The sequence below is a fragment of the Hippoglossus hippoglossus genome, chromosome 18 (genome assembly GCF_009819705.1).
Source record: "Hippoglossus hippoglossus isolate fHipHip1 chromosome 18, fHipHip1.pri, whole genome shotgun sequence".
NCBI classification, from domain to species: Eukaryota; Metazoa; Chordata; class Actinopteri; order Pleuronectiformes; family Pleuronectidae; genus Hippoglossus; species Hippoglossus hippoglossus.
In genome coordinates, this window is record NC_047168.1 from 2,802,023 (window position 1) to 2,826,942 (window position 24,920).

At 42.1% G+C, this 24,920-nt stretch overlaps 1 protein-coding gene across 2 annotated transcripts in view; it reads left to right on the top strand.

Annotated features, from left to right (window-relative positions):
* Positions 1-24,920, top strand: part of afap1 (actin filament associated protein 1) — a 63,263-nt gene that overhangs the window by 22,629 nt on the left and 15,714 nt on the right. For both annotated transcript variants that reach the window (XM_034615101.1, XM_034615102.1), the window contains exons 4-8: positions 11,843-11,951; positions 12,064-12,275; positions 12,423-12,602; positions 19,115-19,201; positions 21,413-21,488. In XM_034615101.1, coding sequence (XP_034470992.1) covers positions 11,843-11,951; positions 12,064-12,275; positions 12,423-12,602; positions 19,115-19,201; positions 21,413-21,488 — 664 coding nt within the window. The remainder of the gene's footprint in view (positions 1-11,842; positions 11,952-12,063; positions 12,276-12,422; positions 12,603-19,114; positions 19,202-21,412; positions 21,489-24,920) is intronic.

Genomic DNA, 24,920 nt, shown 5'->3' on the forward strand with positions numbered 1-24,920 from the left:
TTGTTAACCAACCCTAATGATTGAAAGCTTTTTGCCCAGCGTTCATGTGGCCATTTGGAATGTGTGAGACGTATGTCTTACAACTTGTTTAGTTTAATGCACACCCCAGCCTTGAGACCATTCGGAGCTGTGGTGCCTGTGATGCATTACAAAATCTGGAACTCAAGTTTGTGCAAGAGCATGCAATTCTGGGCAAGTTGTAAAAAGGTTCAACTCAGTTTTTGAAAGACTGAAAGCCATCCATCAACTTGCCTGTTTGGTAATACCCTGTCAACAGGCAAGCATGATCAATCACAATTCTGAGCATGTTGAGATTAATTAATTCGGCGTTTAGTCATTAAAATGTCCAGAAATTGTAAAGATTGGGTGTGTTTTCTGACTGTTGAGTCTAAAACTCATAAAATATTCAGTTTGCAATGATATGAACCAGATAAAGGCAGCAAATCATTACATTTTAGAGAAGGCTGGGACAAGCCAATATTGGGCTTTTTTGCTAATTGTTTTAGCTCTTATGGTTGAAAATAAAAGTCGTGCTTCAGTCAATATTTAAGTCACATCATCAGTTGCATCCTAAGGGCCGTGCGAGGCTCTTTTCGAGCAGAATGTGGACCAGTCCTCTTGTTTGGACACAAATGATTTCCATCTGTGTTGATGTTGGAGAGCGGTGCCACCCCCTTCACCTCCTCTCCTGCCCCTTCCTCCTCTCCTTCCTCGCCTAACCCCTAAACAGACCTTCCTTCGCTGAAACAAGTTACCCGTCTAACACGACCAAACACTTGCATCTGCAAAGATCACACCATGCATTGTGTTTGTTTGCTCTCTGCTTTGCACTTAAAGCAGAGGCACATTAGGAAATGTGTTCATGTGATGGACATGCTGTTTACACACAAGCCGGTTTGCATTATCTTTCGCAGTCCCGATTGGGAATTCATTTCCTCCCCTTCTCATTTTGAATCAGACAGCCCCCTTTACTCCTCAAGAACTTTCAAAGATAAATATGCATCTCAGCCCAAGCTATGTGTACAGAAAATAGTATACACACACATCTAAAAGCACTCTTATGTACTGTTAGGTATCACTGGACATTGGGAAGGATCTTAGTTGTTTGAAACCGCCATCTTCCTAAAACATTTCTTACCGACTGCGAGTCATTGCAAAGTCGGTGGCCATAGACCAGCAGCTTTGTATCTGGAATAAATGGAGGCCTTTGCTGTATTTTGCCAAAGCAAATGTTTTCTAGCCTGAAGGGGAAACACATTGTAGCAAGTAAATGTGTCACAGTGCTTTGAAAAGCTACGGATTGTATGTGAGTTGGCTCGCAATCACACATATTCAGTTGAGCCCGTTCTGCTTTTGTACGTCTTCTGAAATGATTTGCCTTCAGGAGTTTGTCACATGGCATGGTTTGGTCTCCATTTGGTGCTGATAAATCTGTTTTCATATTTGACTTAATTCCTCTGTGGGGTTCCCCTACTTGGCGGTTTGGTCAACCACAGCAAAGATTCAATGACATCACCACGATTGTGTCATTGGCTTGAGACAGGAAATAAGGCGGTTTAACAGATCATATTGAAAAGGCGTTGCACTTTGTCACTGAGGTAACCAAACAAGTGGCAAATTGGAGATTGATTAAGTCTTAACTACAGTGAGCAGTGGGCTTTAACTAAGTGACACAAGCCAACAGTACAGTTAATTCCAAGGGGCCAGAAACATTTCAGCCTACTTATACTGACACTCTTTGGAAAAAGTCCCCGCTGAGAAACTGGAGCACGGATGGAAAACCTATTTCACAACTTTCTTTTTTTTCCCTGCTGAAGTGCTTTCGAAGGCTTTTTACAATGCCAGTTTTTTTCCCTGACATATGAAGTGATAGAAGTGACTTAATAACACACTGAGGGAAAATTGAAGCTATTTCTGGAGTCGGGTAAAGAACTAATACAGTTTACTGTTAAACCAAATCAAATGTTGGGCTCGTTGATGGACAAAGTGAATGGACTTTTTGTTGACAGATGGACGTCTTTTGGCCTTGACCTTTAATTGGAGTACTAAAGACAAGAAGGGAACAAACTGAAGGAAATACAAAGTTTCTTTATAACAGCAGTGAACACTAAATGTTACTAGAGAAAGATGGACTTGGCAGTGTTGGCTAAACCTTTCTCTAAATTCAGCACCCATGAGAAGATCATATCTGGAGATACTGTATCATCACTGATCATTCGGCGAACAGACTGCAGGAGGATTTGAGTCACAAAATCTGTATTTACCCTTATGCTGCTCATACCTAAAGCCAGAAAATCCAAATCTGTTAAAAAGGGCCGGGCCTGGTTGGTGTGCAGGAGGAACAAATAAGCAGGACCTACCTTGGCTGACTGTGTTCCTGCTCAAGCAAACTATTGAGGAAAGGGAAAATGCCCCCAAACATACTTCCTAATGCATTGATAAGCTATTGATCAATCAATCCCTTCAAAATTACCTCTGGGATGTTAAGTGCAATTAGCTTAAATTCTAAGTCTAAAATAAATTGCTTTGTTTCAGAGTCATGTTTGGGATTTATGTCGAATCTCAATACAGCCTGTAATCTATTACTTTTTTGGGTAAATCAAGCAAAATATTGCCAAAGTATTCCACTTTCCAACTCACCAGTTAGTAAGTAAAATGAAAGAGTGCTGTACTGGCACAGGTTAGTGCCATTGTGAGGATTGGTGGGAAATAACTTGAGACTTTCAGCTGAAATGACAGAGGTCTGGGAAAATGTTTGACCTATTATGTGGGTGTCCTGTTCAATCCAAAGGCAACATTATACATGGTGAACTGAAATCACTCAGGTTATACAGTACAACTTTGTGTCAGACGCTGACTGTTGGATCGACATAGTTTATCACATATTTGGTGTAGATTACAATAGAGAAATGTAAAAGATACGACAGTGTTTGAGGTGGTTGGGAAAGAGTTGTAGTTACATAGTTTGTCCACCAGAAAGCTGAAAGTTAATTTCTTATTCATAGCTCTATAATTTAAATACAAATTGAAGGGATACTTATATTCTTTGAGGAATTGCAAAGGAGCAACACGTCACTCCCATAATATATGATCAGAACCCTCCATTAAATGCTGTAGGATGGCATAGTCCACTTCCTGCCTATGTAACTCAATACTTTAAATGTAGTATAGCACACTGATTCCATTCCAGACACTGATCTACTTTGTAGCCATGGACCACCAGCTACTGACCCACATTTACACCTCATTGTGAGGGGAGAGAAATGCAGGAAACACCCAACCCAATCTCGCTCTCCGGTTGTTTTTTCAGCTCAGCCTGCAAGCTCGGGCGTCTGCCAGTAATGGCCCTCTGCTGAATGCACCTGTCCCGCAAAGTACACACTTAACTCGCCAGCCCCAGGCAGGAAGGAGGGAAAGCGATGAAAAGGAAGTGAAGAATAGAATTTTAACATTGGGAGCTGTGAGAAAGGTTCTTGTTTTTTCAGAGGTAACACTAGCATGGGTGGTTCATGTATAAACACAGAGGTGGAACACTTCGATGTGTATTGCAGAGGTTGGCAGGTCTTGAGCTGGGCTGAGGCCTTAAGTTCTGCAGAGAGGGGAGTTTTACAGAGATTGGGTGTCACAGTCGAATGTTTCTTTTGTTTTTCTTGTTTCCCGTGATACTCACATTCCGTGTTTGAATGCATATACTAGTTTGTGTGTGTATAAGGTGTAAAAGAGGCCTCTATTGTAAAGAGTGTGAGTTGACTAATCAGCTGACATACGCATTAAATTCCTCTCCCACACAATGAGGCTTTCACTAACGTTGCTGGAGAGCTGCCACTGCTGCAGCCACCATAGAATAGCTCAAAAGACAACACATTTAAAAAGTAACCATAATGCTACAATCAACCAACAACACAATGCTCCATTTAAGTAACAGGCTCACAGAATATGTCACTTACTGAGGTTCTAAGCAGCCACTTCTTTTGTCATTAGAACCTATAAAGTTATAAGCTATTTATTTTTGGAAGCTAGTTGTCTCGGGGTTATCCTGGGACAAAGGCAGGACAACCCGGTAACTGGCGCCATAACCTTTTGCTCTTTGTGCTTTCATCTTCTCCTGCAGTCTGGCTTCAATTAATAACTTATTGCTTTAGCTTGACCTCATGCTTAAGCTTCAAAGAAAGCATGGGGGGAAGGTGTGTGTTTTTGTCCGTATTGATATCTGTCCACGTTTTGTCCCATCTGACCTTCCTGTGCCTTTTGGTATAACTGCAGGTTTTAAAGGTTTGACAAGGATCACACTCTTGCATACTGGTCAAAATGTTTGGAGCACTGCCGATATGGCAGCAACTGATGTGAAGCATTCGGTCAGTCCTTGATTTATCTGACAAGAGACAAGGCTGAAAACACATGTGCTTGAATAAATGCAGGTGGCAGTAGCCTGGATATGAGACAAGAAGCTGGGATCAGCTGCAAAAGTCTGGAAAGTGAAGGAGTAACACCCTGCTACTATCCAAGTGACCTTGAGCAAGGCACTTAACCTCCAGTTGTAGAAGTGGGGAGATGACCAGAGGCCAACAGTAGAAGACTGTGGTTGCAGTTTGCAGCTCCCAGATGGGAGTGTGTGTAACTGTGGAGCAGGGTGGTGCTGGTGAAGACCAGAGACCTCAGCAAAACCCTCCTCTGGATAAATAAAGCTTTAGGAAAACCTCACAACCTCCACCTCTAATCCTTGAAACAGGGGAACTGAAGGTCTGCTCAGTATTTTTTAGTTTGTCATAATAGCTTGTTGTCTTTCAAATAGTAGTTAAAGTTCACGAAGTTCACTTGAGTATACAGTGCATTTCTGGAAGAGTACACTTTGGACCTGTATTTGTGTTTCTGTGGACTTGTAATGGTATTGACCAAAATATATAGGCGCCATAAACTGAATACAAGACTTACATTATCAGTTTTAATAATTTTATTGTTCTGTCAGATTGGTATGATGAATGTCTCTTAAAACTCAAATACCCATGAGCCTCTGATGCTGTTGCTGTGTAGAGGAAACCAGTCAGAGGCACAAATCAAACCTGTCGAAAACCAAGAACTTCTTGCTGTTGAAGATGGAAACATACAGAGTGACATAGTTGACAAATTCTTCCCAAACTTGATCTAGAATCTGAAAGTAAACTGATAACTGATCTGATGAAATAACAGATATTATTCACTCATGATTCAACCATTCAAACCACAGGGGGTCTCCAGCTAGCCTGCGCCTATTGATGTCTATAGAGAAAATAAGCGAGACAGTTTACTGACCCTTGAATTCCCCAAATAACTTATTCAACAGTAAAGTAAAATGCAGTCCAAAAACTCCAATGGAAACATACATGTGCTTATACACTTGGTTATTTGCCAAGAATCATGGGAAATGCAGTTTCCCCCCCTTCCAAATCCTTTCTTAAGGGAGTGGCTCTCCTGTGTCCACTCAGTTTATCCATTCCAGCGTCCCACTGGCACTGTGGCAGAAACATTTATTCAGCTCCAGTCCTCCTACGCAGAGCTAAAATGGATACTTAGCATAAATGTTTGGATGTGAGTTCCATGCCAGGGCCAGAGCTGCAGACAGTCCTCCCACTCCCAAGTATCCAAACCCAAGTTCAGGACTCCTTTACCGCTACCTAATTACACATTATGACTGTGGAATTCTGGCATTCTGATCTGCATCCGTGCACATGACCTGTATGTGATGCTCTGCTTATGATCGTTGCAGTGTTTCCTTTAGAAATGGATCCTTGTCAGAGAGGAACAGCTCTTTGACCATGATGGGACATGAAAACTATACACTACATGCAATGTAGTGTAAGTGGTTTCGAGGTTCCATAAAGTATGAAAGTAATATGGATGGGTCACAATTAGCAATATTCTTTTTCCATTTTATTACACTTTCTAATATAGGATAAGTTTTCCTTGAGTTTTCCATAATAGTTTTGACGAGAACATTTCTCAAGGAAACAGATAAAACAGTTCTATGCCTGCGAGTAATAAAGTAAACGGTAACAATGCACAGTTTGGCATTCTTCCATCTATTCAATTAGTTGTGCCAAGTAGCAGGGCCAGTTTTAACCAACCTTTTCAACCGATAGAAAGTAGCAGAACTCATTACATGCCTGAACTGCTGTCTCTCTCTGAAAATACAAAATCTTCATCAAATGGACCATGCACATTTGTATATTCTTTCATAGTTTAAAAAAAAAAAACCTGAAGGAAAAACTTCAGCCAGCTACCGAACAAGTGTTGATATTTGACCTGGGAAGGAAGCTCCGTTTCCCAGCTTTAGTACTGTCCACTATCCTGAGGCCAGATGTGGTGATCTGGTCAACAGGAAGGAGAAAAATAATTTCTCCTTCACAACAACAGGTCAATGATTGCAAATACCAAGGGTGGCAGACATGGCTGTTTAAGGTGGAGGTGGGCTGCTGGGGATTCAGTCTGCAAGGAACGTTCTTACTAGTAGAGGAAGCTAATAGAGCCTCCTGACGGCTCTGGTTTAAAATGAAGGAGGCAAGCTGGAAGTCAGCGGGAGAGAGGCAGTGAGCCGTCCACCACTGCCGACCCACTAACCTGAGAGTGTTGTAGTTAAGGGTGGAAATAATTGAAAGGGCAGCACCTGAAGACCTCCTCTGCTGAAGACCTCCTCCCCTGAAGACCTCCTCCCCTGAAGACCTCCTCCCCTGAAGACCTCCTCCCCTGGCCACTGCTTCAACTAGGCTAGCCAAGACTTGACTGGTTTGGAAATGTTTTTTAAAAAACTCTCATCATCATGGTTTGGCTACCTGACCTTCATCTCAAGAACTTGTGGAAATCATGGTCATGGTTTGGGAATTGTTCCAACCCCAGATGAAGTATTATGACAAAAGATAGATCTTTTACCCCGTTGGTTACCGATCTCAAAATATGGGAGGCAAAGTGTGCCAAACTATATTAATCTTTTTTATTTAGAGTAAAAAAAAACTGTGAATCCTACTTTAAAGTATTTAATCGATTTATTGTTGTCCAGAGGTTTCAGACTTAAAGTAAAACACAAATCGAAGAGCACCATATTATCCGACAACATCTAAGTATACTACTGTAAATAATCCAGATATTCATTTTTGAACATAATATTGTTGATTTATCAGATTCTTTTTCAGCCAACCTTGAGACTTTTTTGTAGGACTGCACAGTAGAATTACAGTAGAACTGTCGGAATTCAGAGATGCACAAAATTTACTTTGTCCCCATTGCTCGGCACGGTAAAATTATCTGTAACAATAGGGCAGATCTATAGGATGATATGATTACAATAAGTTGACCTTGAGTCCAGAATTTTTCTTTCTGTTAATTCAACATGTCAGTAAAGGCCGTTGAAGATATTGTTTTGGTTCCTGGTTCGCCACAACAGTTCCCTCTAATCGAATCTCATTTGAAGTGGATGAAGGAAACTGATTTGAGCAGATTCCGAGTTCGTATCTGAGCTGCATTGGATGGGGTTCTGCCATATTAAGATAGTGAGCGGATGTTTTGGAGATCTGTGGAGCGTTTGAAGCAGAGGTAGTAGAAGGAGAATTGTGGACCTGTTTGTGTTGCTGTCCGTGCATTGTGTGTGCGTGTGTGTTTGCGGTCAGCAGATGGACGGTATGCACACTGACCGCAGTGAACTCGTGCACTGCTTTGCCGTAATTTATCTGCAGATCACATGTGTGATTCGACCAAGCTGTTGTTTTGGAGAAAGGAAGAAAAGGTAAAAGACTGTGTGTCTATGTGCACGTCTGTGTACTTGTGTGTGTCACAGTGTGTGTCTGTGTGTGTATGCATACACACTCTCCTCAACCATGCCTCTCAGCTTTGAGTCACTACATAGCAAAGCAATGGGATCACATTCTCTGGAGTGTGGTGTAATGTATTCTGTTGCACTCAGGGAAAAAAAGCTTACCCAAACAATCGGTTTCTGCGTGATTATTAATGGTATTATTGTTGCGCAAAGGTTTCCTAAAGGAAGACGTTGTGACGTGAGATATGAACCTTGAGACTTCGTATCAACAATCTGCCTCCATCGACGCAAACGAGTCCAGTTTTTATCCTTTTCTTTAACCTAATATTTTACCCTATTGTTTGATTGTCGAGTGATTTTTCTTTTCATTTCTTTGCCTTTCTTTCCTCCTGTCTTCCTCTCCAGGGGATTTCTTTTTGGGGAGGGGGACTGGTTTAGGGAGGAGAACGCTGGCGGCGCTGGATTTTAAGCGGGGCAGCGTATCCCTGCCAAGAAATGAGTTCACCGAAATGCTGTTTTCCCCCAAAGGAGATGCGATAAGGTTTCTGCTCAGTGGCCTGGCCCCAGCACTTGACTTCGAGATGAGAAAAGAGAAACAGGCAGGATGAAGGGGAGGATTAATAAGGGGAAGGGGTGCTTTGACAGAGACAAAAGACAGAAGAAACTAATCTTTGCATTGTAAACCAAAACTGCCTCAGAAAATCATTTACACTGTGGCATGTGTGAAGAAAAGCACAGTTGGAAAGGCTGGATGTTAAATGTGTTGTTTACGTGGATCTTTTTTGTTCACTGAACAGAGGGATAAAGATAGAGGAAGAGGGAGGTGAAGATGACCATTGTTTTTGAAAGAAAGGGAAAGAACAGGCATACCTATGTCATTAACTGCCTTGTTGGCCTTTTGCCGTTTGAGTCTTCACCCGTAGAAACATACACCACTGAAGCAGGGACAATGGCAAAAGTTTGCCTCAAGCAGTTTTCAGGCAGTGTACATTTTGTGTTTTGGGGACGTAGTTTTGACAAGAGGGTTGATGGGAGCGGCTGGGACATATTAGTTGCATCTTTTCAAAGTGAAGCCTGGTCTTGCTAGCTTTTCCAGGATCACCAACCCTAGCTTTAATTTGAAATTAAACAGCAAAATAATGTGATTTTTGATTTAATGAATTTCATCGCAATTTCACAACATCCTTTGGTGCAATGTGTTTTTTGCTAGTTTCATGTCATTCTCCCATCCAGTGCCCACAGTGTTTAATATGCACATGTGCCCATCTGATAGCTCATGGGTGTGTTGGTCTTAAAAGGTGTGGTTAGATGCATTTTTGGGCTTTTTTTCTGTCTTGAGACAGCGGTAAGAAATTGTGCTTTTGATCAAAGAAAACACAGTTTGAAACCAATAGCACAGTATTTCGTTTATTATTTATTGTAAGACTCACCTCAGTATCACAATTCCCTTTTTTGTGGGACCAGAATCACCATGCTGTTCCCTGAATCAACATTTGATTTATTATTTACACCGAGGTGGTGTAAGGTATCGGTTGTATATACTTATGACCAATGTTCCATACACAGAGGAATATGGTTTACAAAAGAAAGGTCCAAAAAGCCAAAGGTCAGGAACAAGACTGTACACTAACAGACTACCCTCATTTCCCGGCACTCTCTCATATGAGACGTTTCAGCTAAACACCCACAGCTAACTGAGACACATCTCACGTCTTATTCATCCGATGAAAAAAGAAATAACTTCTGAAAAAGGACCTACCAATAAGAAAATCACAAACTGTGTAGTAGTGTAATTTCTCTCACAGATTGTTCTTGGCATTCTTGTGATTCCGCGATTTACTTATTAAAATAAAATCCAGTGGTTTCCTTTCAATACAGCAGAATAATGGTGGACTGTTGTCCACTGTCACGGCACAGTGACGCATACTTTCTGTCAGCCATGCAGGCTGTACGTCAGCCAGATTTTTTTATGAATGTCCCACGTTGCCACAGAAGTGGATGATGACATCACTGCATCACTGCCGCCTGATTGGGTCAGCTGTAACCAATGGCCCATAGCGCGTCGAGTTTCCTAACAGTTATAGAGTTTCTCCCATTTGTAACCGGCCCACCAGCGGAAAAATATGACCTGCCACCAATAAATAAAATCGGAAGAAAAATCAAAGAGGTTTTTTTTCCATTGAATAAAAACGTTTGCAGCCATGCGGCCACAGTTGGGGGGAGGGGCTTTCGAGAAGACTTGAAGTGTGGCCTTCCGGTCTTTGCAGCTTCTTTTATGCCCTTTGAGGTTGTCCGGTACTGGCGGCGTGTATAGACTCCAGATTTATTAGTCCATGCTCTACTCCTCTGGTGTCCTGTGAGCAATGATTGAATGAATGAACACATTATTGTCGTTTAATTGACCTAATAGAAATTAAAATGTCCATTTCACAAACTGTTATTTGGATGAACTATAACATCACAACACTGATCAGAAACAAACACTAGATATAGCCCTTTTTAACAGAGGTCATTTTGAAACCTCACAGTAGGAAAAATCAATGGATGATGTCTCAGTTCTGTCACACTTTCACTGGGACATTTGAATAGAACAGAGCCAATTGTTAACGTTAGCAGCACCTAACTGTGACAAGATAAAATGGCTTGGGTTTCCATTTGCCTTATTTTTAGTTTGCGTGTAAAACAACAGTGGAGATTTATCGAAATACTGCATTATCCCAAGAAAAGAACTTTTTTAGTGTCAGACAAAAAACATCAGGTCTTTGAGGAACAACTAGAAAACTGAGAAATTCTGAAATTAATACATGAAACACATTCTTCTATGTCTGTGATGATTCATGATTTCTCATTCATTCCTATTAAGTTTGCCTACTGAGCATGTACCTCAAAAAAGTGTCATGTGTATTCAAAACATCCCTCAGCCGGTAAGAGAAATATGGATGAAAAATATGTGTGAGTGAGTGTGTCATATGACACCTACTCTTTTCATATGATATTCACTTTGTTACACAGACCTGAAGGACAGAGCCATTACACACCTATAGCCCTCACCGTAGTGGACAAGACCGACCAGCCGTCTCACAATGAATGTGAGGCTTGTTTCATGTGAGGTTGCATCCGTTTGGTGGTGGTTCATAATGACGGTTCTGTTGATTCTAAGAGCTAAAAATCTGTGATGCAGCCGTCGGCCAAGCTGGATCACATCAAGCTGTGCAGTTGTTCCTCCGCGCCAACAACTGGGTCCAAAAAAATAGGTCTAATTTCACCTCCTGCCCTCTCCGTTCCTGTCATGGGATCTGCGCTGTAAGACTGTGGAAATCTCTTCAAACCACTCAAGGCCAAATTAGTCATCATGCAATAACAACAACTCTGTTCTGTAGCTTCCTCAGTCACAAATGAATTTGTTTTTCTCAGCTTTGCCTCGTTGTTTTGGTTATTAAATCCCTTTTCAATTCAAGTCCAGTCAGTAATAAATGCCTCTAACAAGACTTCAGGTTACGTTTCTTAAACCAACACTTCTCTTGGCCACTCGCTTGTTTTCTCTGTCACACACTACGTTATAATTATTTTTCTTTTCTTCCTTACAAGCATTCTTTCTCAGCCTCCTCTTTTCACATTTTGCATTAAACAGAGAACGTTTTTTAAATTCTAAGTGGTTGCCCCCACTTTGGTCGTGCAATGTATATGTTGGTAACTGCTCTTTGATTTGATGATTTGTTTCTCCTTTAATAATCCTAACTAATGATACAGTGCATTTTGCTGTCTGTTCTTATAAGGTATGAATGTATTAAATGAATGGAATTAAATATGTTCCAATTGTTTTAGAGAAAAAGGTTAAACACTATAAATTAGTATGAAAATATCAAATCGTTGCCTGGGAAACTTTGTGACATGTATGAGTGGTGAAAGCAGTCGATGTGTCAAAGAACTAAAACGAGTGAAAACCGTTGAAATCAGTCCAGATGTGATCCCTAAAAAGCAGCTGAGGTGTTGCTGAATGTTTGAGCGATGAGTCGGTGAACTTCAGTCTAATCAGTGGAAACTTGTTTCTCTCTCCAGTCTTCAAACAACGGCCCCCCTCCCCTGCCCAGCTCCTCTCTGCCTGAAGGCTACTATGAGGAAGCGGTTCCTTTAAGCCCTGGGAAAGCTCCTGAGTACATCACCTCCAGTGAGTGACGTGTGCATTTACATGCTGTTGCGGAGAAACTCTCAATGTTTTCATTGTTTCGTAATGAACAGCAAATGAAAGTCGCGTCTGCGTGTTCGCATCTCCCTCTCAGACTATGACTCCGACGCCATGAGCAGCTCCTACGAGTCGTACGATGAGGAAGAGGAGGATGGGAAGGGCCAGAAGATGCGTCACCAGTGGCCGTCTGAGGAAGCGTCCATGGATCTGGTGAAGGACTCCCGCATCTGTGCATTCCTGCTGCGCAAGAAACGCTTTGGCCAATGGACCAAGCTTCTCTGTGTCATCAAAGATAACAAACTGCTGGTAAGGGACACTCGTGTTCATGTTAGCATACCAAGGGCCAATGTAATCTGACCAAAGGGGAACATTGACAACAGATAACAACATAACATTACAGCAGAATCATGGTTGGTTCCTCTAGCGTAACTGTCCCCTTCTCTGTTTCTACAGTGTTACAAGTCCTCCAAAGACCACACCCCTCAGATGGAGCTGAGCCTGTCTGGGTGCAGCATCACTCACATCCCCAAGGACGGCAAGAAGAAGAAGCATGAGCTGAAGATCGTCCACCAGGGGGCGGACGCCCTGGTGCTGGCTGTGCAGAGCAAAGAACAGGCCGAGGAATGGCTCAAGGTAAAACAATGAACTGCAGAACCCCGTATTTTCTGTCATATGATACTGATGCAGAAAAAATAGTTCCACAGCTCAGATATAACAGTTCAACTTGGAAACACGCTCACTAAAACCACTTGCATAGATCATGGTTCATAATACTTAATTTGAAAATACTTGAACACATTACAAAATAATCTGTAATCAGAGTCTACTTTTTTTTTTTAAGTTTTAGCTATGTCACTTGGCCTCCAACAGCAGATACGTATCTCTGTAGCTCATTTTGGACAAGAGTGAGCAAACTTCATTTGCTGAGGAAGTCCACATGATATGATCAAACACTCCAGAACAAAATAAGCAACTGGTTCTTGGGTGGAGACTGTATAGTCAAGCATCAAGAACCATTCAAGCTGTGTGGTCTTAGCAGGTTTCCTAGTATTTGACACTATTCAACTGCATTTGGACCATAATTAAACTTCCCAGTCCACCAGGCGATGGATAATGCAGAAGACAGTACAGCCACGATGAAGATACAAAACGAACAGCGTTACAACAACTGTAAACTCCTTGTTGTTGATTCGAAAAGAAACGAGCACTAGTTACAAAGTGAAGCCAGAACCCCAGAAATATTAGACAATATGGAAACAAATTTGGCGTGTTTTTGCAGAGATTTACCCGCTGAAATAAAATGCTGGAGTACTCGACCATCAAGCTTTTTTTAAGTACACAATGTGCTTGAACAAGCAACAATATGCTTTGGAAATAGCTACAAAGCTTAAATGTGCACTGTACTGAATCACGAATTGTACGTGGATGTTTGACATATAATTGGCCCCTCTATGTGAATTGTGGCACCTTTATGGCACCCGATTCAGAAGATCCCACACTGCTCAAAAGGTTCCCGTGGTTTCCCAAAGTATTGCCCCCCCCCCCCGAGTAGGTTTATTTACACCACTCAAAAATATGAATATTTATATTGATATTTTTTCTCCTGTGTCAAATGTCACCAACGCACATGATTGCAGAGCAGTGAAGAGGCCGTAAACCAAACTGTCTTTGAACCACAGCCTCATGTGGTTCACTGCACAAAGTAGAGATCTGTCAAACACAGTGAAAGCCGCTGTATACCAGCGTTCGCCGGTGCCCTGCAGAAACCGTAGTGGGAGAGTTCAGATGGGGGTGAAGGTCTCAGCCTTCAGGTTTCATTTTGAATATTGTTGTCAGTGAGATAAATTTAGATGCTCTGTCGCCTCCATTCTTCTAACAGCACTGTAGAATAAAGGGTGTAGCTCTGTACAAGAATAACTTGGCTTCAGATCCTCCGGATGGGCCTTTTCCTGATATTGTGTGACCAGTGGTTTGTTAGGAAAATGTGTTTCACTCTGATGTGAAGATGTTTGCTTTCTCGTCCCTACTCCCATCGCTTTCCTCTCCATCTCTCATCCCCCCCCCCCTCACCCTCACGCCCCATCATCCTCTCTCATCGCTCTCTGATCTTTCCCTCTGGGCGGCTCCGACAAGGCCACAAAACAAACCCAGCCCCCGTCGGCATCAAACAGACCCCCTCTACTTTCTGCTTTTCAAACCCCGCGTCTATTTGTTGTCAGTACGGTGCAAACACCTCTGGGACTCTTTTATCTTTCAATCGCAGGACGAAAAAAAAAAGGCCTCATCTGGTCTTTGGATTTTAAAAGAAAACCCCCCACGGCCCGCCCCAACTCTTTCCTCCTTACCTCTGCACTCCTTCACTTCTCCTGAGGACCTCCTGGAATTCCTTGTTTGTCCTAGACAGTGTATTGTGTGCTATTTTTAAGATTCCTCCTTGCCCATTTGTGCGGCGGCCTTTTTGTAATTATTTGTGCCTCCAGCTTTTGCCAACTTTATTCCCTTGTGCTGCAGTTATACTACCAGGCTATTGGACTTCTTTTTTCATCCTCACCAAAGGCCTTGTTTAAAATTTAAGTGTGGACCAACTTTGCCTTGCAGACCACTGATGGAAACAACGGTCTTTTAAGCTCCGCCAATGTGGTTATGTTTCGCCCCTGTCCTTTTGTTGCTTGGTTTGTTTGTAAGCAAGATTACACAAAAACAACTGGATGGATTCCAATGGAACTTGGTGGAGGGATGTGGTGTTGGTCAGGGAAGAACCCATTAAATGTTGGTATGGATCCAGATCAGGGGGAAGATCCTGTATTTGTTTTCACTTTCTATTAAATTGCGAGTTGGGGACATTTTCACTGATTTCCTACAATTTTTAGGATCTTGATTAAAAAAAAAAAAAGATTTCTAGTGTCTGCAATTTGGTTGATTGAGCAAAGAATGGCGGGAAAATACTGCAATTCCCCTTTTAAATTCAGAATCTGGCAACATTACACGTGTCTCGCTTAACGAGAAGTCATATTCTCAAGTCTTGTGAGACTCGCAGGAAGAGGGAGGTGGAAACCTGAGTGGGGAGGGGAGCTTGGATTTTACATGAGAGAAACTATCATGGCTGAATCTTTTTTTATGATGTGGACAATGGTTATGTAAGCGTTCGACTTTAATGGCCTGTTTGAGCCGGAGTATCCGGGAAAAAGAGCTCCTACAAATTGAAGTGTGAACATGGAGAGGGGCAACAAGCAGAGGATGGACAACGGGGTGCTGCAAAGCTGCGAGTGAGACATATTTAATGTTGCCAGACTTTTAGCAAAGACTTAGAATAACAATTTTAGCATTTTATTTGCCACTGTGTCGAGGCTGCCGGCGGAGATGATCTAATGGGCCTGATCTAAAAAATGTTGGTTGGTACCATTCGTTTACACAACCACATTTACAACCATAGGCTCAACGTTGAAAAACTCTTTAATTCCCCTTTAAGGGGACCTTGGGCCTTGGTGGACGTATGTGCTCTGCTTAGTGCCATTTTAGTTATTGTCAGTGTTTGCTTTCTGTCTTTTTCAAGCATTTCATGTTCATGACTGCGAGGAAACAAAGATTAAAACAGTTTGTGTTTTTCTTCTTGATTCGATTGCTCGTTCTGCACAGTAATTAGCTGTTGTTTATTGATTGGCTGAGGCAGGTATCTGCAGGCATTCGCAACCAGACCCGTGAAAATATACAAATGTCAGTACCACCCAAACTAAGGCAGCGACCACACTAATTGTTGCCTGGAGAAAACTGGGACGGCGAGCGTATTTAGTCAGGTGCCTGGATATTGGAGACATACTGAACCGATAACATTGTGGCAGCCAGTGAAGCGCTTATGTTTGCTCAATCAATGCACATGCAGTTCGTCATCCTGCTGCACTCAGCACTCATCTCATCCACTTGGCCGAAGTTCTGCGCTCACACCCTCCTTTGCAAAACAGCTCTGGATTTAAAGTCCATGTGCTGTGTTCGTGTCATCAGCAGCAGAGTGATGGAGGCCTGGATTCCCTGGCTCGCTCTGCGCTCTCTCCAACCTCAGGGTGTGTTACGGTGGTGTCCAGCCAGAAAGATCAGCTCGTCTTTGTGTCTGTGTTTGGGTATTGCGTTGCTAGGACCGCTGTGTATCAAGCAGTCACTCATTTATTCATTATTCCCCTCACTTAATTCTTTTCTTTTCTCTTGACCTTTTTTTCCTATGGCCTCCTTCTCTTATATTCATCTTTTAGCCAAAGGCATAAAACCTAAATAACAGCCTTTCTTGCATTTCCTATTCGCGATTCTTACAGCATTTGCAGTTTCTCAACGGTGTGTCCTCATGACAGAAGGGAAGCCTTGTGAAAATGGCATTTAGCTGAGTGAGGTGAGGGACAGGAAGAGGAAGGGGCACATGAGAGTGAGAGGACGATGGAAGGAACTGGAAGCAAGGTGAGAGGAGGAAGGAAAGAGAGGAAGCAATGAAAGGAAGAGAAGAAAGGAGGGTAAAGGCAAAGCTTGGAGAGTACCTGAGGCTTTCCAAAGCTCAGTGGTTATACATGTAGTAATGATTCTCCCAGACATTGTCTACTAACAAAGTGTTTATGGAACACACGTCAATATTCTGTCCTTCATTCTCCTAAACCCTCGCAGATCTTTGTTTGCTTTTCTCGCCTTCGACCCGACTTGCTTTGTCTGGCAGACTAATGTTATATCAGTCCTTCTAACCTCTTTTTTCTTGTCTGTTTCTGCACTAAGTTTGTGGAAAGCAAGTTGTAAGTTCACCGTTATTCTCACCTTAACCCCCTTAAGTGTCCATTCAAATACCAACAATCCCTAGTGCATCAGTGTTGTCTGCTGCAAACTGTGGAGCACTGCTTGTTCATCCTGTGCATGTCACCATCTTGGTCATCATTTCTAGCTGAAAACTAAATGATATACTGACTGTTCTTTGATGAAATACATTAATACTGGTTTTAAAATCACATATATAACAGTGAAACATTGCGATGGAAGTTTACATTGTCAGACGCGGTAATTTATTATAATCAGGTTGTTTTGTTCCAGCACACACGTAGACTGAAAGTTTAAAGCTATGTATAGAATCAAAAAGGAAATAATCTGAAATTAAATTTAAAAAATCATATTTAGCAATATTCAATATTTCAATAAACGCTCATTAATGACACTAAACAGACTGTGATGTTTCCAATTTCACTTAGAGCAAAGTTGACCATCAGCTCCCTGTCCTTTTTATTGTGCTATATTATGCACCTCCTGTTTTACATGATCCGTTGTGGAATAAAGCACTAAGTTTATTTTGTTTATCTCGTCCACAAACTCTGAGTTGTGTTTACAAGCAATGGATGGGGCGAATCGCTGAACACTTTAACGTATTTTACGTTTTTTTCAACGCGTTCCCTCTTCTTTTCCTGTCTTGAACGAGGAAGCACAGACTCGTCATGTCAATGTGCATTCATGGGCCGAAGTGGTGATTGATGGTGGCGTAGTGGTTAAGGTGTATCACCTGCATTCATCTCCCATCACTTTCTACCAGACCTACTGTTGGTAATCTAATAAACACATCAAATGCACAATAATAGAATCATTAAAAAACAATCCATAAAAACAAAGACAAAAATACAATTCACGAGCCTTCAACATAGTTTTCTTTTCTTCCACATTGAACATACAAAAGTAACAAATAAAGAAAAGAAATGCATCATCATTGCTTTCAGTGTGGCCAAAGGCAAATTGGTTTAAGCCTGCAGAGCATGAAGAATGAGTTTATATCATTTTTATGGAAATGATCAAAACTTTCTTCAATAAAAAGCCCTATTATATGTTGTCAGAAAAGTAAAGCTATAAATATTGGTGAAGAATAAATTTAAATTTATTTTAATTTCATTTTTTACAATATATTCCAAGTGAGTAAAGGCATTTAATATGTATTTAGACTACACAGATTTCCAGTTACTAGAACATATAAAGTTTTCAGATTTCCACTACACTTATTACGTAGTATGGTTAAAATAGCTCAGTGTATAGAAATGTGCGGTCCTGGCAAGTGAATATGTAAAACTAATAAAACCACCTCAAGGCCAGAGTGTTCAGCAGCAACATGTCAATCATCATTATTTTCCTTTTAATTGGTTTTTCAGCACCCAAAACTGAAGCACACTACCTCCACTGACATGTTCTGTATCATCACCCGTACCCCAGTCTGGCGAAGCAGCTCTCCACTGGAAGGTACACATAATGTTGCAGTCTGTCCCGCTCTCTGGCCTCCGAGCCGCTCTCCGAGCCAAACCCTCGGAGCCACAGCCTGTCATTTTCCTCGCGAAACCCAATTATGCTCCTTCTAAGCCAAAACCAATGAGCTGAGGAGCTCTACACGGCCAGAGATGGTTCAGAATGCTTGTGGAAAAGACGAGGGGGGAAATTTGTGTGTGTGTGTGTGTCAGAGTGCATTAGCCGACTTGCGTACACAGCGGTTCATCTGAAATCTCATTTCCCTCTGCCCGCCGCTCATCTACACACACCCCTGTCACCGCCACATGCCTGGGACTGCCAGATCTGACGGAGGGTTGCCAGGTCTGAAGTCCAACGAGGTCACGGTAATGCACACTGGCGCCCGGGCCAGAGCCCTGCAGATCTCATTCACCCCTAGTAGACCTTATTACATAAGGATTCCGCGGACGTAGTAAAACTGTGGTGTCTAATGTGTGTAGCAGACACCCCTACCCCTCCACCAGGCCCTGCCACACATGCATGCGCGCGCTCTTCCCCCTCTTGGTCGTCCACTGCATGGGCTGCATTGCCTCATGATCCCTTGGCTGCAATTCAGTAGCATGATGGAATATGAGAGAGGAGGGAGTTCACCATACATGTGGCCTGCATTACCCAAGGCATGCCGTCTAGGCTGAAGGAATGAGCTGCTTAATTATGTGGCAACGGTGTGAGGAAATATTTTAGGATTTCTAAATAAGGGATCCACCCATGTGTCGGGATCATGGTGTGGACCGAACATTCCACCGGCGTGGCTGCATATAAATTGAAATCCCTCGGTGGTGATCAGCACGTGTCGACTTTCCACTTGTTTAATGTGAACGGCAGCCTTGTTAGCCAACGCTGTATTTCTTTATGTCTTCTAGGTGATGCGAGAGGTCTGTGTTAATGGAAGTGTAGACTTGGATGGGGCTGGATCTGGATCGCCTGTGCACAGACCTGAACTGGAAAAGGTAATACACTCTTACACTGATATTATTATTACTGACATCATTTTTATACACTTATATTTGTTATTCATATATATATATATATATATATATTTACATTCCCTGCATCCATGAAGCCACAAATGTAGGTGTTACTGTGAATTTTCTCTGGTTTAATTGTCCACGTCTGTGAGGAACTGTGTGTGATCAACATTTTGTACTATATCCATCTCATAATACCTCCTTACAGTTTTGACTTTGTTGATCAAATAATTTTTCGGTCAGCCAAGTACAAGTACAATACGAACATTTTAACACGTTTGCGATGGCTTTTTACTAGTGGTGCACCGATGTATCGGCCGTATATCGGTAGCGGCCGATATTCGCCTCGTTTACTGCTATCGGCGTATCGGTAATAAACTTGACTTTCACCGATAACATTGGCCGATATTCATTGGTATGTTTTCTGCAGCCTGCCAATCTGGCATCCAGATTATGGTACACTGACGCCGGGTTTACACCGGGCGCTGAAGCGCCGCGCAGCGCAGCGCCAAGGAAAGCCAGGCGCCTCCCATCCCCCCCCCTGTTAAACCTTTGTGCGGTTCACATGGGCTGCGATGCGCCGCGCCGCGCCAGCGCCCTTCACCGATGGTTTCGGCGTGCGAGCGAGCGTATCGCGCCAGGAAACAGACTGAAAAATGATTTTAAACGATATAAATGACATATTTGATATGATATAAATGATCAAATATGCATCCCATACTTTGTATTCCCCCTCTGTTGTCCTGGAGTTTTAATTTTCCCAATTTTCCCAATCACATAATTAAATGTCCCCCTCTGCCCATCCACTACAGCCACACAAGCAGTCATATAGATAAAAAGAGAGAGAGGGGGGGGGGGGGCTAAAGGCTTGCTTGGAGAATACGTCATTTACCCCCGACACCCGACATTGAACGGGTTACATACAACAACAAGCGGAGAATCACGGGCTGACCGACGCGGAGAAATGCGGGTCCGGTGTGAACAGCCAGGCGGCTGCGCGCTTGAGAATAACGCTGCGCGGCGCGGGGCGGCGCTTCAGCGCCCGGTGTAAACCCGGCGTTACACACCAAGAAGGCCACATGCAAGTAATAAACAAATATCGGTATCGGCCAAGAATTTCCATATCGGTGCATCCCTACTTTTTACACATTTGCATGTGTGATTCTGTCGCCTTGAGGAATGTAAATGCAGGATTAACTCTTCTTTTAGCTCTGCTTTTGGTCTCCTCCGACTCCTGAGGGAAATATTAGGCTCTGCATCTGCTAAATGTCCCATTATGTTCACCAGCTGGTCGGTCATTTGATCATGGGTGGGTAGTGTAGAGTAGGTTTATAAGAGCTTTGCCTATTGGTGCTGACAATTAAGGGTTGATAGGAGCAGTGAGACTGAAACTAAATGGTTCAATTTTGGGTCGTCAAACCAAGATAATGAGCTGAAAGATGCTAAAGTGGTCTCAGGGCCAATGTCACTCAGAGCTGATAATCATTTGTGTGTTTGGCACTATGATAAACTTATTTTAATACATATTACAGATGGATATTTGTAGAATTGTTACTGTAGACCACAGTAATTTCAGATTTGATAAAGAGCTGTCAAATCCCAACCCCATTCTGTACCTTGTTCACTCAGATACAGTTGTCGTAATGACTCTGGGTGGATTATGCTGGAGTGGAAAAACATTTGTAAATATATCTTAATTCCATAGGGACCTCTTTTTATGGTGTAATCAAACACAATCACACTGGGCAGTAAAAGCTGTTTGCCAAATAACTTTAAAGGGAAAATGTAGGACGCTGAAGGGAAAACTGTGCGTTATTGGTTTTCTTTTGGGACAAGCAGGTAAAATAGCCAATAATGCAAGACACGTACTGTGCCCAGCACATATGTGTATGCATGTATAAATGTAGCTACATGTGTTTAGTGGTGGAAAATGAGCCATATTAGAGGCTCTTTAATGACAAACCGCTCCCAACTTGGCACAGCAGACACAAGCACAGCCTAATTATTCATCTATAACATGTTGCAGATGCTCTTAAGGGATTTATTTTATGATGTACAATGTAAGTAGACAGCTGTGTTTGTGTGTTAATGCCTTGGCCGACCTGTCTTTTCTTCAGAAACGTACAGTTTTGATCACTTTGTTCCTTCTCGTGCATCCGTTCTTCTTTTTCTGTGCGGTCTTCCTGTGGCCAGAAGGCATCCTGTGACAGGCCGAGCTCCGACGGAGAGGCGGTCCACGAGAACGGACACAGCGACTGCAAGGACCAAGGTGAGACTCGCCAGCAACAACAACCAAATGATCTGTAACCTTTTTTTCTTGGATATGAAACATCTGCTGCCAACATAAGTCTTTCATTTACATCCAGTATTCAGAGAGTTTCAGAAACACAAACTGTCCTGGGAAAATCCCTTTCTGCTTTGGGCAGTGAGCAGCAGTGAAACACCACGGTGACGTAAGATGGTGCTAGTATATAGTATATAGTATACACAGTGTTTAACTGACAATCCAAATGAATTGTAGCAGGGTTTCCCCTTGTTTCATATCAGTGGCAGAAATTACACTCTCATAAAATTAACCTGACATTTATTGAAAAAGTGCAGAGGCACTAAATTGTTAAATAATATCCCTCATATCAGTGTCAATAGTGTGTTGAGCTAACCCGCTCAAAATGTAATGATTCCTGTGAAAAATTGCTTTGTTAAATAAAGGAAAGAGGAAGCAAGTACTACTTTAAAACATAATAATAATACAAATAATGAATACACAGTAAGTGAATAGAACAACTGAGAGGTGTGTGTGAACTCCTTGGGTATGCAGTTTACTATATATACTGTATATTGTATAGTGTCTGTGCTGCACAAACCTTCCTGTACAGCAGGGTCATTTTCGATTTTTATATTATCCTTCAATAGCCTTTTTTAATTGTTGAACACATATGTCACAGCAACATCTCTCATACGATGGCTGGGGCTGCTTCTCTTTGGCGAAGCCTCTGATGTCAGATGGTAGTGATGATTATGCAACTCACTTGGCTTTAGCTCAAACTAATCGCCACCTTTGGTAGAGCAGTGCACGGCTTGCAATCAATGCATCAACAAGAAAATAAGAGTCTGTGTATCTGTCTTGGAAAGTGCATTTCCTTGGCTTGACAGTTGCGGTGATGCTTGTCAGCGATCACATGTCATAGCTATGGGTATGTTACACAAACACTGACAGTGGCTGGAAATAAAGATGGCCGACATGTCTCTACTTCCTTCCCCTTTCCAGAAATCAGGCCAGAATATCATCCCACATCAGTGATGTAATTTGGGTCTGTGCAGTAGTGATTGCGGTAGCGAGTTCGATACATGAGCTCAATCAAACAATCATGAGTCAGTCTACACTGTCAATCATGGCGTTTGAGTCAGATTTTATAGCATCTAAATCACTAATTAAAGCCAAACTTACCAGAAAGAGGAAAACTTGAACACACATCAGTCTAGAATGGTGATCTTTTAAAATGTTTTATTTAAGGTGTGCTTTGGCCCTTGTCCCATCCGATAATATGGAAAAGGCATGTTTCATGACCTATACTGCAGCCAGCCACCAGGTGGCGCACAGGACATTTTGGCTTCACTTTTAGGGAGCCGTCAAGTCGTCCATCTTTATACACAGTCTATGGAGCTGACAGGCATACAGCTGGAGGGACCACCCTGAAGGACATGTTACTCGACTGCTTTTATTTTCAGTCAGGAACAAAATTTATTGTTGTCATGAGAGTTTTTTAGTATTTCTGATCTGAGTTGCTATTTTTGTATTTATGAATTGTCTCCTGGGCCATATACAGCCGGCAGCCAGACACCCTCCATAACCCCCAGCCCTGCTTCACAGTGATGTGACCAGGTTCTGTCATCAGTTGTTGATAAAAATGGCAAGTCTGCCGTCTCCTTTATTTCAGATTATTTCTTGTCCGTGTCTAAAAACTTGTATTAATTAATTAGTTAGTCACAAATGTAACCTCCTACTGTATGTAGAATCTCAGCTCCCTTCCCGTTTGCTCTGATTTTATAAATGCCTGATCATTTCCGTGAGACATCACAGTTGACTTCCTAATTGCCGAAGTTTATTAATGTGAAAGCATCCAGGAATATAAAAAATCCTTTAGGAAGAGCCCGACAGCCTGATTCACCTGGAAATTGCAGACAGAGACGAAGGGAGGAAAGGGGGTCGGGAGTTGTGTCACTTGTGTGTTATGTTCCAACATCTGTGAATAGTTAGGTGTTTTCGGAATGAAATCCCCATCATAAAACACTACATTCGTCCAGCACCATTAATTGTATGACTAAAGCACTATACAAAACAAAATGATAAGTTAAATGAAGTGTACGACATTATCAGTATTTGTATCTTGGAGCCAACGAAAAAATGTTCCTCAAATTGGACCCAGTTCTAAATCCCGGGGATATCACTGATTTCTTTCCCTCTCCATCTGTCTCATAATTCAGAGGAGTGCTCAAAAGGCCAGCCTTTAACAATAATGCATGAAGCATGAAAAACGAGCATTTGGATTTATTTAACATGGTTTTTACACAGAGATGGTCTTCCCCTGCAGAACTCCACGCCAAAGCAAAGTGATTCAGGCGAAAAAGTTTCTGATTATTTACCGTTTGTTTGCTCAGCAGGCGAATTTCCTCTGGGAGATGAATGTCATTTTACTTGTCAGCTCAGTTATTTGCATTGTCAACTAAAATTTTACACTTATTTTTTCTCCTTGGTGAGATTGGTTCACTTTTCCAACATTATGTCTGAAACCGATTTCCCACCAGCTGTTAATTTCAAATGTCCGACCCAGTTTTGTTTTTATGGAGGCAGCACAGAGCTGTGATTCATGGATATGCTTGTGTAAGTCATGATGAAACTTTGGGGAGGGTAGAAAGAGGATCTGCGATGATGGCCCACATGTGTTCATGCAGTCATATGAATTGGTTGGTTACTGCAGCATGAACCTTTCTGGCCTGGACACGTGATTCAGTGTGAAGTTAGTTGACTGTCTCATCCTCCCAGTGTGCGTACACAGTATGCATCTTCAGAGAGGGACCAAGTCAGAAGTGAAGTTGTGTCATATTCTAACCTTTTATAGCTGATGCAGGTTCTAGAGCAAAAACACATTTACCGATGCTGGGACTGAAACTGATTTCTGTCTTCTTAAGTTTTGTGGTCTGAATATAGGTCAATTGTTCTGGTTGAGCTTGAGCTGCACAACCTCAGATTGAACTTTCACCTGCTGCCCATGATTTAGGGGATTTTGGATGTAAGAAATATATCTTTTGGCTTTAAAGTAAATCACTTTAGTTATTTGTCTTTCCATTACTGATGGTTATTATGCTCCGATGTGATGTCGTCTCAGCCAAGCTCAGATTACACAAAAATCATGATAACTGTCTTTGGTAGAATAATGTTTACTTATTGCTATGGCAACGTGGTGAAATATTAAAATACAGGAATAGTTCATCATTTAGTGAAATGCTCTTCTTAGATGAGAGTTAGATGTTAGATAACACTAACTTAGATATCACTCTAGCAGTTAGCCAATAAGCTTCAAGAATCTTCCTACCAGCACCTCTGATTAACACGTTATATGTCATTAATTTGATCTGTAACAAAACCAGGGAAGTGAAGGAGAAAAGCTGTGTCCCAGTTCAGGGGCTGCTTTCTTTGGGG